This window comes from Salvia splendens, chromosome 4 (genome assembly GCF_004379255.2).
Source record: "Salvia splendens isolate huo1 chromosome 4, SspV2, whole genome shotgun sequence".
NCBI lineage: Eukaryota > Viridiplantae > Streptophyta > Magnoliopsida > Lamiales > Lamiaceae > Salvia > Salvia splendens.
Window position 1 is genome coordinate 8,481,491 of NC_056035.1, and position 17,984 is coordinate 8,499,474.

The window sequence follows — 17,984 nt, forward strand, 5'->3', positions numbered from 1 at the left end:
GAATTTTACTTCACTTTCTACATAGTCATTTTTAAATTTTATTATCGGAGTGTATGGCAACCCAAAGAAAGTTGTTAAGTGTTCATTCATTTTATTTCGAACTTTATCAAAGGTACTTGTTACTCATAAAAATAACTATTTCCGTCTCGCAACAGGAATCCTATTTAATTATGGCACATGTTTAAAAAATTGTAAATAAGTAGAATGAATAAGTTATTGAAATATCAGTCTTACTTATATATTAGTTTTATAATAAAATGAGAGTGGAATAAGTTATTGGAATGTAGAACCTATTTACCATAAAAGTGAAATATAACTCTTATTGTGGGACATACCAAAATGACAAAACATGACTCTTTTTGTGGAATAGAGAGAGTACTCTTTTGTATATGGTACTATAATAAATATGCTATTTTGTCATTTTAGAATACTCACCTATTGTAATTATATATCTCATTTAATGTTGTTACCTTTAATAGATAGAACTTTTCGTGTTGTTATTATTATTAAAAATAATTAATAATGATTCCTCATTCAATCCTTTTATGGCTTATATTATTATTATTATTATTATTAAAGATGATTAATAATGGTTCCCTATTTATTCCTATAGTGACTTGAACTCCTAACTTATCAGCTAGAGGAAAACGTTTTACAAATTAGACTGTGTTTCATTGTTCATTTAATAAATATACTTATATACCTCACATTTCAGTAATTCAATCTTATCAACTAGTAATTTCTAAAGTCTACTTGTTAAATGTCAAGTATGATGTCAATGCAATCATGTAATAGTCGGAGTTCTAATATAAAAAACCCATACAAATATTGAGCATTCAAATGAAAACCTCATGATTTTTCTCTTCCAAACCCAACTTCATATAAACTTATTAGTATATCATATGCAATTTGAGATCACCTAAGTTAAATTTGGTTGACTTAGTTTAATTACACTGTAATTAACTCCTTAATTTTAACTTCACTCTTTCTTCTTGTGTTTGATGTGGAGTTGTTGAATTACAAAAGTTAACAAGCGCCATTACCCTAGTATTGATTGATCTACTATTGAGTTTCTTCTGGTCTCTATCTGCCTTTCTCATTTCTCCACAAAATGTTTTGTTTGGTTGGAGCAAACAATACAAACATACAAAAGTCGACTACACTCCACTACCTACTTTATTTTAGGAGTATTTTTTATTTTATCTCGCCTTGTTTCTTTTTATAATTTTCAACCATACAATAAGCGAAACTCTGTTTGTAGATTTAGGGTACTCTATTTATGCTCTGGTCAAAAATGAATTGAGTCCAAAACACAAAATCCTTATTAAACAGGACATTGAGCAAAGTTGAGATGACCGAGTTGGTCTAAGGCGCCAGATTAAGGTTTTGGTCCGAAAGGGCGTGGGTTCATATTAAACTTTTTATTTAAATTTTGCTAGTCATTACTGTCTTGTAAGTTTTTCCTTTACTTCATTTATTTTATTTATAATTTTTTATTTGAATTTTGCTAGTCATTACTATAATCTGGTAAGTTTTTCCTTTTACTTTTTATTTTTTATTTTTCTAGGTTATTATGTTGTCAGTTTTTATTTATTAATACATTTAAGCATTTATTTTTCTAGGTATTACAGTTTTATCTTGGCCTCAGAAAACTTTTAACATTTACATACGTCGTTCCAAGGAATTACTTCAAAATATTATTAGTCATTTCCTTGTGCCTAGACAGCCTTTATACTTCTCCCAGACACATCGCATGATCTCGACACATCTCCTTTGATCAAATATATTCGTACACTTGGTGTTCATTCATGATAACTGAAATAACTCGGGGCCGAAAAACGAAGACGACAAGTCTATGTAGAGTTGTCGTCCATGGCAAATGAACAGGAATGGGAGAAAAAAGTCTCGAGCACAAATGAACATTCTAGAGACCAAGATTTGCTTCAACATAAAACAAAATCAATGCATCTCATATCATGATATGATTGGTTGCTGCAATGTGAAAAAAAAGGAGTTTTCCTTCAAGGTCACAAGCATCAGACACTGCCTGCTGTACTAGTGTATAGTACACATTAAGTGTAGCATATCATTGACAGCTTAAGCCTCGAAAATGGCCATACTCTACTAGCTTAACAGTCTACCATAATTATCCGATACAGGTGAGACGACAAGCGTAGGCACAGACCGGGAAAAAAAGATTTAACACACATAGTATCAGCATCCACCATGTAACTATGTATACATAATGGAGAATGCATGACCTGTGTCTGATCAGTGCATAGATTGACGGGGTGCACGGGGCCTAACAGGGGTCTTTGATGGGCTCACCCTGGAAGAGTCATAAGTACATAGTTAGTTAATTACTTGGGAGAAGATAAGGCTATAGTAATGTGTGCAGGGATATTAGAGAACGTCGAACCTTATAGGCAACGACCCCAGCACAGCACCACTGCAGTTCAACGCTGCAATTGCACTTTCAGCCTGCCAAGGGGAAAATAGTCCAATTGAACTCAGATTCTAAGGTAATGCACCTCACCCGTCCGAAAAGGACACACACACAAACATAATCAAAATAAGTGGAGAATTAATTAATTCCCCAGTTGATTTCAGAAGTCCAAGAAAAGGAGTGTAACAGATAACATCGACGTGAATGTTTTCACATAGCAATCTTCAGAGTTAAGAAAGATATCAAGGCCACAAAGACCTCAAGCTAGAGAAGATTGGAACTTTCCGTGGAGGATTCTCACACACAAAATTAAAGAACACAGAGAAACATTACAAAAGACATATACTCGAACCTCCCGAAATCTCCATGTAGTGAAATATAAGATGAGAGGAATCAAGTCACTATGGGAGAAAGTTCATGGTAGCACCTTTTAGTAAATCATTAATAATCTGAAGGGAGATTTAGATATCGATCACGAATAATGCAAAGGCAGGCTACAAATACACTGCACACTTAAGAAATTAATAGAGTAAATATCTATATTATAATCATTTGATAGTGGGTGGTTCTGGGGAAATATCTAGCCAGAATGTTTAGTGAAGATATGTTTTGAAAAATATGTAGTGTGAAAAGATATGGAGAGAAATGGTATGTGCTGGTTTAGTTTTGAGAGGATGTATGAAGATGAGAAAACAGTTGGGACGTGAAACTATATGAAGCCAAGGTAATTAGAGGGAAGTTTATGAGATCAAACATTAAGATGCCTCAATTAAGAAAATAACATAGCACAGTATATTTTACAACACAATGAGCAAAACTGTATTCTTCAGCAATAACACTGAATTCCTTATTTTGGACAATAGTTATAGCACAATATATGATACGGGCTGAACAAGAACTCATTGATGGTATGTTTCTTCCAACATATGCAATAATACTCCTTCCATCCCAAAACAATAGACACAAAACGGGTTTTAATGCATAATTGGTAAAGTATGAGAGAGATAGAAAAAAAAGTTATTGGGGAGTATTTCAGTGGAGAATGGGGCCCACAGATGAGCAAGAAACTGTATCACTCACCATTACAAACTCCACAAAAGCTATACGAGTGGAATGATGATAGTCACCAAGCAACCTCAACCTATAGACCTGATTCAGAATGTGTAAATGCCATTTGCAAAGTTTTAAATTTCTTCATGAAAGAATAAAGATGGTCAAATTGTCATATCAGCAGGTTATATACCTCGCCACAAATGGACTCAAAGAAGAGTTTGACATCAGCTTGAGTGACCTGTAACGTACAAAGAAATAAATGATGCTTGAATAGCAAACAGACATCTGATGACCTGTAAAGGATTGTGAGCGCAAAACTACCTTTTTGTCAATATTTGTACAATAAATAGTCCTAGCGCACATCTCCCTTTCATCCTCAGACTACATCTCAGTAACAAAAAAGAATTAAGTCTACATTCTTTAAACAAATGGAGTTAGGACATGTGTCACAAGGAGCTAAACACGTGTCGCAAGGAGATAAGTGTTTGCAAGGTTTCTCACCCTAGGCAAGAATGTCGGATTAACGGGAGCAATTGCAGTTTTGGAAGGCAGTACTCTCACTGGATAATAGCCAAGCATTGTTCCAGCCAAACTCAAGGCGTTCCTTGCCCCTTCTACATTTACATGAGAGACAGTAAAATGTGATATAAACCCCGGATTATCAACTACACAACCAAATGAAGATTGTCAACATACCTTCATCAGTGAACTCAACAAAGGCAAAACGAAGTACAGAATTAGGGTCACCACAAACACGGCAATCTACAACCTTCATTATGAGTAGATTGCGGAAGAAACCGTTAGAATCATAAAGTTGTGGTGAACACAGAATTTGACAAATACACACCTGTCCACAGCCAATAAAGAGTCCTGCAAGTTGCTCTTCTGTAACCTACAGTCGTCATAATAACGGCCAAATTTGAATGTTTACTTGTCTAAATAAAGTACTCCAATATAATAACCAAATCCCTGGACTCTCGTTTTACCTGATGATCAATATCAGAAACATACACCGTCCTCTTAATCACGTCATCTCTTTGAGCCATGCTTGTTCGACTATTCATCCTCCGCTTTCCATTAGTATAACCATTTTTCCTCTGCAAATTAAACCATCCACATACCAAAACCAACTCAAAACCAAATGTTAAAGAGAAAACATCAAAGGATAAAATTAACTGGAAAACAAACATTTCATCAGGACAATAACGAATATGTATCTCTATCCAAAATGAGACAACATTTTCAACTCCAGAAACATACAAATTAAAGAGAACATGTTACCCAATCATTGAAAACAAAACCACCTAAATATGTCATGAATTTCCATTTTTCCTTCCACCCTATCAACCAAGCCAACGACAACATTTCATAAAAGCAAACCAGCACAAAAAAAGGAATATACTAATGAGGTTGAAAAAGGAAAGGAAATATCAGATAAAAATACTAACCCTTCTAAAAGAATTTTCAGTTGGAAGACCAGAATTAAGGAGCTGCTGCATCATAAAACCATTAGCATCAAACCCAAAATGCCCAGCACCCGCCGCTTGAGGGGACCGAAGCATCTGCTGGCCGCCAACGAGCGACGGCGGCACGAATTCCTCAGCCATGGGGTTCAATTTCGATAGCATTTCCTCTAAATCCCTCATCTCCCTCTTAAACCCCTCCCCTCCATCGTCCTCGCCGCCCAATTTCTCCTCTCGCGACACTCCATTTCCGTTGACGGCGAGCTGGTGATGGCCGTTGGACATCTTCTGCTGAATCAAGTGGAAATTCTGATCGGTCGGCGTCGTTGACTTTTGGGCACCGGCGTCGGCCTTTGACGACTGCTGGTGGTGGCGATGATCCACCGCAGAGTCGCCCTCGCGATTCGATGACGTCATCGCGCTAGCCCTGGCATTTTCCACCACCGCCATGATCGACCAAAAACCTCCGCAAAATTTTTGGTTTTTCCGACTTTGTATTCTTCTACTGTTTTCTTAAATTGACTGTCACAAAATATTAAAAACGGAAAGCTATAATTTATTTCCTTGCTTCAACAGATCAAAAAAACTTAAAAATCTAACTACTAAGTATAAATTATGCCCAAAATAAACTGAGTTGGTATCTGATAGCTTCTTTTGAGCACGAAAAATCAGAAGATCTTCTTCAGCCAAACAAAAACAGATTAAAAAAGAGAAACGCAAAATCAGAACGCAGCTTTACCTTTTTCCCAGATTATTTTATTCTATGTTGCAAGAATAATTTACTGAGTCTGCAAAGAGAAGTTATATATAGTGATAGGAAAAAAAAGAAGCAGTTCAATAATAATAATAATAATAATAATAATAATAATAATAATAATAATAATAATAATAATAAATAATTATATTACTAATAATAGTGTTGTTTTTATCTGTGAAGAGAGAAATGGGAAACAATATTAAATACGAATATTATGTTACGTACGCATTTATTTTATTAATTTCTTCTTGCATCTGTTTTCGTCATTTATCACTATTAATTATAGCACTGGACTTTGTTCACAACGCCCCAAAATATATGATGAGGAACTGGTGATGGACAGTGTGGGGCCGCCCATTTCTTACTTTGTAACCAGAACTTGTTGCCCTTTTCACCTTAATTTTATACTGTATCATAGTCAGATTTAATTAGGATTAAATATACTGAAATCATTAATTGTTACTAACAATTGCATGAATTTGATGTTTGTTTATTTATTCATTGATGATTAGTAATAGTGGTTTTAATTTTTAAGAGATTAAGTTAACCCACTCGAGGAAAAAGTACATTTCCACAATAATTCGTCGAAGAATAAATAATGCAATTGCTAAAAAAAACTTGGTGGTATAATTCATTGCAGGTGCTAATTGGGCAGGTAAATTACTGTCGACTTAGTTGATACTTAGCTGATAACGGTTTTGGTGAATTGGAACAGCATTACAATCGCTGATAATAAGTTTTCCACATTTATATTGTTTTTAATTATGGTCGCTGATAATAAGTTTTCCATGTTACTGGGCCTGTTTTTTCGGCCTTAACTATTTAAATAGCTAGGGCACGACTTCCAATGCATCTTTTGGCGGCTGGAGGCGATTTTTAAAGAGAGAAAGAGGTTTGGAGTCAATTTTTGGGAGGAAGAAGAAGAAGCTTGAGCTAATTCTTCCTTAATCTTGCCCATATGGTAGCATTTACTTGTTTTCTTGTATTATTGCTGTAGGGATCAGATCATTCGGGATTCACTAATTACCGGGACCTCTTTTCGGTTACACCGCTACTGAGATGGCTAATCTCAGAGTTACAAGCCGAAATACAAAAGATTGATTACAATAGGAAAACCTACGTACAATCTAACTAACTAAGTACGGGTTACAACCGGAAACCTAGCTAAGATCAGCTCCTCGTCAGGATCTGGTCTCAATGCTTACACCGGTTTAACACCTGCACACTAAAGAACAACGTCAGTATAACAAGAAAGGACTCTGTATAGTCTAACACATATACATACAGTATTCAGAATGTAAAGATTAGAGAATATGGCTCAGGTCACAGCAGTGACTGCACTAGACCTTGGACCTCCCCAAATCTCAACCGGAAATCACAAAGAGGAAACCGTTGAGCGGACTACCCTGTCTGAGATCAGAAACCCTAGACCTCCCTGACTACCGCACACCACAACCTTCTCACACACGGATCACCACGAACCACTTAGATCTCCGCCTCACAACACAAGATCTCACAAGAACACCTCCGATCAAAGCCAGATCTAACCTTGTGGTCAGACCTCGAACCAGATCTGAGAAGGAAACCGAAGCAGTGACCTAACTCCTGATCAGAACCGATGATCTATGCTAAAACCGAGGATCACCGGAGGAAGAAAGAGATCGGAGAAGATGAACAACAATAAATGTCGTAGAGAGAGTGTGTGTGTGTGTAGAGAGAAGGCAGAGTGAATCACAAGAGAGAGAGAGTAACAGACTAACTGAGGAGAGGAAGTGAGGATGCGGTGAGATATCACTCAGCAAACAAACACAACCCTCCATCCAACGGCTGGGACTCAGGATCCGTGTGGAGGTGCACACATGGCGGCCATCGGAGCTATCTGGTAAGTGAATTAAATGAGACGAGCCTAAATCACATTTGGGCCTGATTTTTAATTCCCAATTTGTCACAACTTTGGCCTAGTTACCAGAATGGAGTCCAATATTCAACATTCTCCACCTTTGGACTACACCATGAGACACATGGAAGAGCCTTGGTCCACTGCTGCTTCATCACAGCCTACAAGGTTATCTCAAGACACCAACGGGTGTTAGCTCATTAGTCAAGAGAATAACCAGGTTGCCTAACAAGACACCAGATGGCAAGCCAATTAGTCTTGTAGGACTTTATTTGCCTTGTGACTTCAAAGAGCCAAGGCTCTCAGAATCAGCAAGGTCTTAATCCCCGGGACATGCACATGCTAACCACAATCAAAATGCAAACTCCTAATGCAAGTGAGCAATTTATCAACATGCAAACATTTAGTACCCATATCAGCAGAGTTTTTATCGGTATGCACTTTATGCAATAAAATCTCTTGTTTTTCAACCACATCTCTAATGAAATGGAACCTAACATCTATATGCTTAGTTCTGTCATGAAACACAGGATTTTTGCATAATTGTATAGCTGATTGAGTATCAGAATAAACAGCAGGAATAGACTTCAAGTATTTGAGTACAGAAAGAACTCCCTTTAACCAGATTGCTTCCTTCATAGCCTCTGTGATGACTATATATTCTGATTCAGTAGTGGAGAGGGCTACTATGTGTTGCAGTTGTGATTTCCAGCTTATACATGATCTACACACTGTAAACACATAAGAAGTAGTGGACTTTCTTTTGTCCCTATCATTAGCATAATTGGAATCCACAAAACCACATAGGTTCACACCATCATCACACTTAGAAAAGCATAGGCCATACTTAGAAGTATGTTTCAGATATCTCAGAAGCATTTACTTGATCCTCCCAGTGCACAGGGCCAGGGTTAGACATGCATCTACTCAAGCAAGACACAGCATAAGCAATATCAGGCCTAGTACTGACCATTAAGTACATTACAAAACCTATAGCATTGGCATAGGGCACCTTTTTCATAGCATTGATATCAGATTCAGACTTTGGACACAGATCTTTACTCAACAGAATATGAGCAGCTAAAGGCACAGAAGCAAGTTTAGCAGCAGACATGTTAAACTTCTTTAAAATCTTAAACACATATGGTCCTCGGTGAAACACAAGGACAGACTCCTTTCTGTTCCTAAAGATATTGATACCCAAAATCTTTTGAGCATCACCAAGATCCTTCATATCAAAGTTATCACATAAAGCAGCTTGAACTAGCTTGATGGCTTTAAGGCAGAGTCCCATAATCAACATATTATCAACATATAGCAAAAGAAAGACAAGGACTTTATCATGATTTTTCACTTATAGGCGAGCATCAAAGGTACTTCTCACAAACCCAAGTTTTTCCATACAAGAGTTAAACTTGGTATTCCATTGTCTAGGGGATTGCTTTAAACCATACAATGACTTTTTCAGTAAACACACATGATTGGGGTATTTAGGATCCACAAAACCCTCAGGTTGTTTCATATAGATATGTTTATCTAAATCACCATGCAAGAAGGCAGTTTTCTCATCTATTTGTTTCAACTCTCTGTCAAAGTGAGCACACAGAGCGATCATTAGTCTAACAATAGTAAATTTCACAACATGAGCAAATATTTATGTATAATCTACCCCCTCCTGTCGAGTAAAACCCTTTGCCACAAGTCTGGCTTTGTATCTCAGGCCATCAACCTCATTTTTTATTTTAAAGAGCCACCTGCAGTCAACAACATAAGCACCAACATGCAGATGAACTAACAGTCAAGTACAATTAATTTTCAGAGAGAACATTTCATCTTCCATGGCCTTTTTTTGCCATTGACTCCAAAACTTAGATTTAACAGCCTGTTTATAAGACTGATACTCATCCCCATCAGATTCATGCACATTAAAAGCTAAAGTAATCAGGTTGACTAAACCAATATATCTATTAGGCACATTAATGTTTCTCCTGACTCTATCTCTAGACAGGAGATAATTTTGCAAATCTGGACCATGGTTAACACTAGGTTCAGGCTCCATAACTTGGTCATCATGATGAAGCCCATTTTGATTGTCAACAGGTATAGGATCGCTCAGGTTCAGGTTTTGAATTCCAGAAGTGATCCACCTCACTTGGAGTATCCTCAGATGACTCTACCTTAGTGAGAGTATCAGTGGACTCTACCTCACTAAGAGGCCCATTGTCAACACTTGTTGGAGAGGGATCAGGGGCAAGCTTAAGACAGGGAAATTCATCTTCATTGAAGACAACATCTATACTTATAGAGACCCTAAACCTAGGATCACTCCTATTCCAAATCCTATGACCCTTTACACCATCAGGATATCCAAGAAATACCCATTTCTTGGATCTGAGGTCTAACTTATCAGTTTTGGTATGAATGAAGGCACTACAGCCAAAGACTCTCAAATGGGATAAATAAATTTTTCTACCAGTAAAAAAAAGACTCAGGACACTTCCCCTTGAGGGGAACAGAATGAGACCTATTGACAAGGTAGGCTGAAGTCAGTAAGGCTTCACCCCAAAATTTTTTAGATAAACCACTTTTAGATAAAATACACCTAGGTCATGTTTGGTTGCCAGGGTTCTTTCTGGGAAAGTAATCTGATTCCTTAAATTTTAAATTCCTGTGTCTGTTTCCTTTTTAATCAAACTGGGAAAGTAATCAAAATCCTGAAACAAAGAAAGTTAGTACTCCCTCCGTTTCACTATAGTTGAGGCGGAACTTTTGGGCACGGAGTCTAAGAAAGGGATGTTGGGTGTGTTAAATAAATAGTTAAAAAAGTAAGAGAGATGAAAAAGGTAGAGAGAATAAGTATAAAGTGAATAAAGTAAGAGAGAGTAAAGTAAGAAAGAGAAAAAAGTTACCATATATGGAAATGACTCAACTATGAAAAAACTTCCCGAAATGGAAAAATGACTCAACTATAGTGAAACGGAGGGAGTACAACTTTCCAGGATTTTGAATCCTAACTTTTCTTATGTATTCTTTTTCTCAGTTTTAGAATGCTTACATATTTAATGCAATATAATACAGTTTATTATTATTATTATTATTATTATTATTATTATTATTATTATTATTATTATTATTATTATTATTATTATTATTATTATTATTATCATCATCAGCATCATCATCATCATCATCATCATCATCATCATCATCATCATCATCATCATCATCATCATCATCATCATCATCGTTATTATTTATTACAATGTTTTAAAAATAATTTAAAAGTATAAACCATACTTAATTTCAGGATAATAAATAACTATAATTCAAATTATCATAATTATAATATATTATTATTATTTATTTTTATTTTATAATAATAATAATAATAATTTATTAACTAATAAAATATAATTATAATTATATAATAATATAATAATTATTAATTTATAAATTAGTAATTAACAATAAAATTGTAGTGAAATTTAAATTAAAAAATTTATTCAATTAAAAATTAAGTAAATATAATGATAATAATAATAATAATAATCTTATTTATTATTATATTATTATATATTATGATGTATAATCCATATTTAAACTATCCATCGTAATAATAAATAAAATAATATAATTATTATCATTTGTAATTAATAATTTATTAAATAATATTTATTATTATTTTTTATAAATAAAAAATGATAAGTATATTTTTAGTTTAGTGTTTAAATCAAATATATACTTTCAAATCTTGATATTTTCCAAACACGGGAAAGTAAAGTTATTAGAAATCATATTCCTGGGATTCATTTTTCAAGGAATCATTTTCCTTGCCAACTCTACTTTCCCGCCAACCAAACATGGCCCTAACTTTTTCCAAAAGGGTTCTGTTCATCCTTTCAGCAACTCCATTTTGCTGAGGGGTTGATAAGGCTAATTTCATGCATTGGTTAGGAGGATAAACTCATGCATTTACGGGGTCTAACGCATTTTTTAAGCCAGATGTGTGGAAGATATCGCCAGGCCAAGGAAGAAAGGAAGACAATTGCCTGGCGAAGGAAATTTGGCAATAAAGTGAGCATTATGAAGGAAAAATAGCCAGACAGAGGAGATCGCTAAGCTGAAGGGCAGAACAGAGATTTCAAGTGAAGGCTTCTAGAAGATCACCTCCGCATCAATATAAGAGAGAGCATGCAATTTACAGGGGGGGAGAAATTTTTCTTTTGGCTCTCAGCTCACTCGCACACACTTCTACACACTTGAATTTTGGAATTTGAGAGGGGTTCGGGTTTCACTTTCGGTTTGATGTTGCGTACCACCGTCCTCACGTAGGGCGAAGAAACAATTTACTGTTTTCATTTCAGTTTCTGCCGTTAATTTCACGAGTCTTCGCTGTTCGAAGCTTGGCTTTTGTTGACTGTTGAAATACCATTGATCCTTTTATGCAATTTCTATTTTCCGTTATGATGATGTTGATTTCGAGTATGGATGATGTTTGTTTCTGAGTTTGTAGTTGTTTATTTGAATGGATGTTTTTCGCACTTGATCTGTTGAATTGGAGTAGAATCGTGGCTGGTTTGTCGTTGATCGGAGCAGATTTGTTGAATAGGTGTTTATGGAGTTGTTTTTGGTTGTAGTTGAGTCCGGATTGCTTGGATCCGGAGTGGATTGAGCGTCCGACGTGTGGATCTGAAGCAGAGTTGTTTGATATTGCATGAATTTGATGACTCGTTTCTGTGTTTTTGTTTCCCTTCGTCTAGTATATGTAGATCTTTTCTGTTTCCGGTTAATCGCCAGTTTCCGACGTCCAAATTATTATATTCTGTTTGAATCTAGTTATTTGCTCTGTTTTCTCCATGTTCGTGTTTGAATCAGGTAACGAGATGCAGGTTGTTGTTAGTTAAATTCATAGTTTGTTTTCTGCAGCTTTTGATCCGTACTTTACTGTTTCTGGAAAATGGTCCCCAGTGCATGTTTACTTTCTGTTTAGCCAAATTAGGTAGCCGTTTACTAGGTCAAGGAAGTTTGTTTGAGGTATTGAAGTTAAGAATATGTTCGATGTTTGCATGTTGTTCTCTGTTTCCTAGGTCTAGTATTAGATTTTATTCCTAAGTCTAGTAATAGTTTTCATCAACCCAAAATTTGCGTAGCAGCGGCCAATCACTTTTCCAGAATCACCTAAATGCCTTCATACGCATTCATCTTCACGGGATCGATCCCTTCTTCCCGGTACTAATTTATAGTATAGCGGGTTGAGGGTTTTGAACGCGGAATTTGTGTGTCCGACGACTGAGACTTCCAGGATCCTCCGAGTTCCTAGACGTTGTGATCTAGCGGATTCTCTGGATTTGAGAAGCTTGACCTAGCACAAAAGTACACACAGTTCTTACGCATAGCATTCAAATGGCGCCGTTGCCGGGGATGGATGGCGTAGTTTACGATTATGTTTAGAAGATTTTGGCGTACATATTTTTTATTTTTCTTTTTCCTTTATTTTCAGTTTATGAGCAGAGGCTCACGGTTTGGACACTGGGGTAACTCATCTGGGTGGAGGAACGATCGGTTTATTTGGCAGGTCAGGGACACAACATTCAGGGGTATAAGGAGTAGTCTTGTGTCTTTTAATTCCAAACTGAGAACATAAAGTATCCATTTGAGAATTACAAAACTCAAAACCATTATCTGTTCTGATCACCTTAATGGTTTTTCCAGTTTGATTTTCAACAAGATTTTTCCATGTCAATAATTTTTCAAAGACTTCATACTTATTTTTCATCAAAAAACACCAAACTTTTCTGGAATAATCATCAATAACAGACAGAAAATACACAGACCTTGAATGAGTAGAAGCAGATGCTGGACCCCACACATCCATGTGTAGGTATTCAATCACACTGTGACTGATATTTTCAATCACATGTGTAGGGAAAGAAACTCTATGTTGTTTGCCCAAAACAAAAGTGTCACAGAAGGGGAGACCATTTTGAAAATCATTTTCAGATAAAAGCTTATTTTTCTTCAAAATATTCAGGCCCTTCTCACTCATATGACCTAGCCTATTATGCCATAACATGGTTTTATCAACCCTGACCACATTTGCAACATTATTCACACAGGCCACAGACTGAGCGTAACTGATAAGGCTCGTTTCATGCATTGGTTTTGGGTGATATTACATGCTTTTTTGGGGAGATAATGCGCAAATTTGAGATTAACGGGGATGAAGCCGGAAGCTCAACCGCGAGGTCTCCCCCACGCCGAGGTGTGCATACGACGGTGGGCGAGAGGATCGAAACAAGGAACACAATGCGCGATACTCGAGCCCACATTGAGCTACAAGAAGACCTAATCAAACACATTTGGGTGAAATTCGGCCACGAGTAGTGGGTTTTTTTAATTTTATGAATTTAATTATGTAGTTTTTAATTTTTAGGATTTTAATTATGTACTTTTTAATTTTTAGGATTTTAATTATGTAATTTTTATTTTTTTTGTAATTTGTAATAGTATTCCAGATATTTTTAATGCATTTTAATTTTGTGAAAATGTTTTTATTTAAATTGAATAATAGAATGATGAGACCCTTGAGCTTGTCCTTGCAAAAGAGCACGGATGTGGGTGTTGTGCTCTTGCCTAAGTGCAGGGAGTAAGAGTGGGTCCGGGCCCACATCCGTGCTTGTTGATAAGAGCACGGATGGGGATGCTCTAATTTTACATGCAGTAAGTGACTATAAACAGATTACATAAAAAGAGGGATTTTTTTTCAAAATAAGATTTTTCCCCTAACTTTGAATCCAAATATGAGTATTATTTTAATGTATGACTATGCTAAGAAATTGATTTACAATTATTAATATTAATATCTATATCTATACATATATAAAGGGGGAGTTTTGGGGTATTTATGGAATTATCATTTAACTTTAAATACTATAATCTAGACATTTAATATAGACGTTGTCGTCCATTGAATCATTTGTCATTGCATTTTAGTCATTATTGCATATTAATTGCCCAAAAAATAACTCACATCATCATTGTGTGCATCAAATGCACATCTTATACCAACCGTCTACAACAATCTAATATTTTACCTACATTTAGTTATGCACATGCAAAAAAAAGATAAGAAACCTACAATTTACTTTCTCTTATAAAAAAAAAGATTTGACTTTTTCATATAAATGGGATTAAGTGGGTGATTATTGAACCATTATTAGCGTAGCTGCAAATTTTGTAATTAAAGTATCCTATTGAAATCCATGTCCAAAATTTTCAAAGATTTGCGAGTGGTGCTACCGTTACTGCCATGAGAAAGATTACTAATTAAATTCTTTTAATCTTTATCAAACCATTAAATATAATAATTATTGCAACACACCCTTCATTATCTATATAACACCCAATTTAATAGTAGAAAATCGATTGGAACCAACATTAATAATATTTGTTTTGTTTTAGTATTAGGGTAACCTAAGTGGAGAATGTGAAAAGTTTGAAGAGAGCCTCATGGTTCATTTTTTCCCCTATAAATATGACATTTGATCTAACCACACATACCTACTCACCTTATACAGCTCAAATTTCATCTTTTTGTTCTTCCCACGAGTAGCAAGGTTGATACCATGGAACCATTCCACACCTTGCTCGATGAACTACAACTAACAAAAACTAATTCGATTATTAAAGTCTGTTGTATCCATGTCTATGAAGTTGTCGCTCCTAAAGACAAAACCAATATCGTGCGTTTAGAATGTGTGCCTCACGATCGAATGGTATGTTGTTTTGTGCTTTTTAGTTATGTTTTTGCAAGTTATATGAAATCATTAGCTATGGACTTTTTTGTGTTCAGGGCATAGGATTCAAGCAACTATTCCACGAATTTTACATGCAAGGTTTGGTGCACTAATTAGGGAAGGGGGTATTTTTCGTATAAGCAATTTTCTCGTGAGGCAAAATCGGCCTCGCAATCCAGTTACAAATCATGCATACCACATTAAGATGATTTCAAGCAAACAAATGTTTGAAGTTAGTGAGCCTCAATTTCAAAAAAATGAGTGACATTAACATACTAATTACTAGATATGGACGGTTTCAAGCTTTGAGAGCATGTCAACTTGGAAATGGATCTTGCAATCTGGCAAGGGAGGATTTTCAAATTGATTGGTGCTTTTTGAATTTAAAATGTAAAAAAACCTCTACTATCAGTAAGGATTATCAAGTAGACTGATCCAGTGTAAGATATCGAATACAAATCTAAAACCTCCAAAATAGAATAAGTGATCAACAAAGTAAAATTGAATTAGGACGGAGGGAAAATTTAATTGATATCTGGCTCATCTGTTGGTCATGATGAGTATATTTTAAAGTTAAGGGTTTAGGATTTAGGTTTCGGGGTTTGGGTTTTTAGTGTATAGGGTCACTATATTGCAATGAAATGAAGCCCGACTAGGAATTGTATAATAAAGAAGATTATAGATCAAAGAAATTCCAACTTGGGATTTACTCTTTAGTTTCAACAATATACAATTAGAAAGATTAATTAAATTAAATTAAATTAAGGTTAATACATCATACTTAATTAAATTAAAGAAAAGTTTGAAACCAAATGTGGTTCAGTTGCGAAAATATTTTCTTAATACTCAATAGGTTGTCACTAGAAAAATTAAATTCATTAATGATCCGCTTCATAATTTGTTTTTCTATTAATTAATGCAATAAAGTGAAGAGTTTTTAGATTAAAAATTATCTATCAATTAAAATTATTTTTATTATTTGAAAGGTCAAATAATTATAACTCCATATATAAAAGGGGAGTTTTTAAAATTTTTAAAATAATGTTATTTTAATTAAAAATTTATATATCAATTAAATTTATTTTTATTATTTGAAAGGTCAAATAATTATAACTCATTTACATAAACGTTTAAAACTAAAATACCAGTAACTAATACCCTAAATAGTAAGCTCATTAACAATCCATATTCCTCTATTTCAATTTTACTCCTATTGTATTCACACTCTATCAAATGGCGTGAGTATCGGAATGTGATCATGGGGAGCCCTTTGGCTTTTCACTTCTTATAACATTCATTACCTTAATTTATTGTTTATGGTGTTTTAATTTCATGTCTTTCTATATTCTTATTTTGTGCTTATAAAAGCATCAAGTTGTACATGGATTACGCACCAATAAAAGCATTCTCCCTCCTATCTCAAACTCTTTACATTTTGTTGTGTATTTTAGGATCACTGTATTGCTTGATTCTCGGAGCTCCATCAACTTTGTCGGTGCCTAGCACAACATAATTTGTCTTGTGGAAAGAAGTTTTCTCTCGACTCGATTTATAGTTTGATTTTTTATTATTTTCGTTGTAATTTTCATTCCAATATCGCCAGTATATGGTTAAAAATTTTTATCTATATATTTCGAACAATTCTTAAGAGGATTGGGACATCCCTAAAACATGCTCATCTTTACACAATTTATTATTTTCTTTTATCAAAATTGAGAAAGTGAAAAAGTTTTAACTTTTTTATAATTAGGAAAAGTAAAAGGGAAATTTTTTTGAAGAATTTGTCTAGAATTATGTGTGTGACTTCAATTTAATTTACTTGCAAAAATGTTTAATTGTGAATATGTGCTATACTATTGGAAAAATAAATTGTTTCCACGTTGTAGTTTATTTAAATAAAATATTCAATTAGTAAATTCTCATAATTTTACTACAAACAATATACTAGAATGATTCCATAATTTCATTGTAACCCCACCACATATTTTAATCTTCTTTTCGGATACAACAAATATTTTGTGGACCTACTAAAAGTATTATGTACCCAAACTTGCAAAAACGTTGTACATCTAAGACCATTTTAAGGTTAAAGTCAGTGAGAAATAATTTGGTGATGTTAGAACAATTTTAAAATTATATCATGATTATTTTTGTTTTGATTTTGAATGCCATTGGAACCATTTTATGCAATAATTAATGTATGGAAGACTCTTAAATTTTGTGACAATAATGAAAAATAGACATTTTGCATAGTCAATATAATAAAAGTAAAACATTAAATGATAAGTTAATAGGTATTTTTTGTGTAAATAAACTGATTTGTATTTAATAAAATTATACAAATAAATATTATTTTAGACAAAAATAAAATAAAATGACACAGCTAGAATTTAGAATCATTAAATTATTTAATATTAATTTTTTATAAAATAGATTTCTAAAGAATAAGTCATGTTTATACACCAATAAAATTTACTACTTTTATCAAATGTATTATTGTATACATTTATAATAATTTATGATTTTAACTCATATAATATTATTATTATTTATTTCAAATCAATATTTTATA

At 34.3% G+C, this 17,984-nt stretch overlaps 1 protein-coding gene across 2 annotated transcripts; it reads right to left on the bottom strand.

Annotated features, from left to right (window-relative positions):
* Positions 1-1,949: 1,949 nt before the first annotated feature.
* LOC121798353 (polyadenylate-binding protein-interacting protein 12-like) lies at positions 1,950-5,792 on the bottom strand. Of its 2 annotated transcripts, XM_042197302.1 has the most exons (11): positions 5,702-5,792; positions 4,948-5,484; positions 4,486-4,596; positions 4,347-4,391; positions 4,196-4,268; positions 4,001-4,113; positions 3,821-3,880; positions 3,690-3,737; positions 3,527-3,595; positions 2,420-2,481; positions 1,950-2,329 (listed from the first exon to the last, which is right to left on the bottom strand). In XM_042197302.1, exons 2-11 carry the CDS (start codon positions 5,410-5,412, stop codon positions 2,272-2,274), a joined length of 1,104 nt encoding a protein of 367 aa, XP_042053236.1. In that variant the 5' UTR covers positions 5,413-5,484; positions 5,702-5,792; the 3' UTR covers positions 1,950-2,271. The 2 variants fall into 2 exon arrangements, with proteins under 2 accessions (XP_042053236.1, XP_042053237.1); XM_042197303.1 differs by lacking the exon at positions 5,702-5,792 and having other exon boundaries at positions 4,948-5,650.
* Between the last annotated feature and the right edge of the window lie 12,192 nt (positions 5,793-17,984).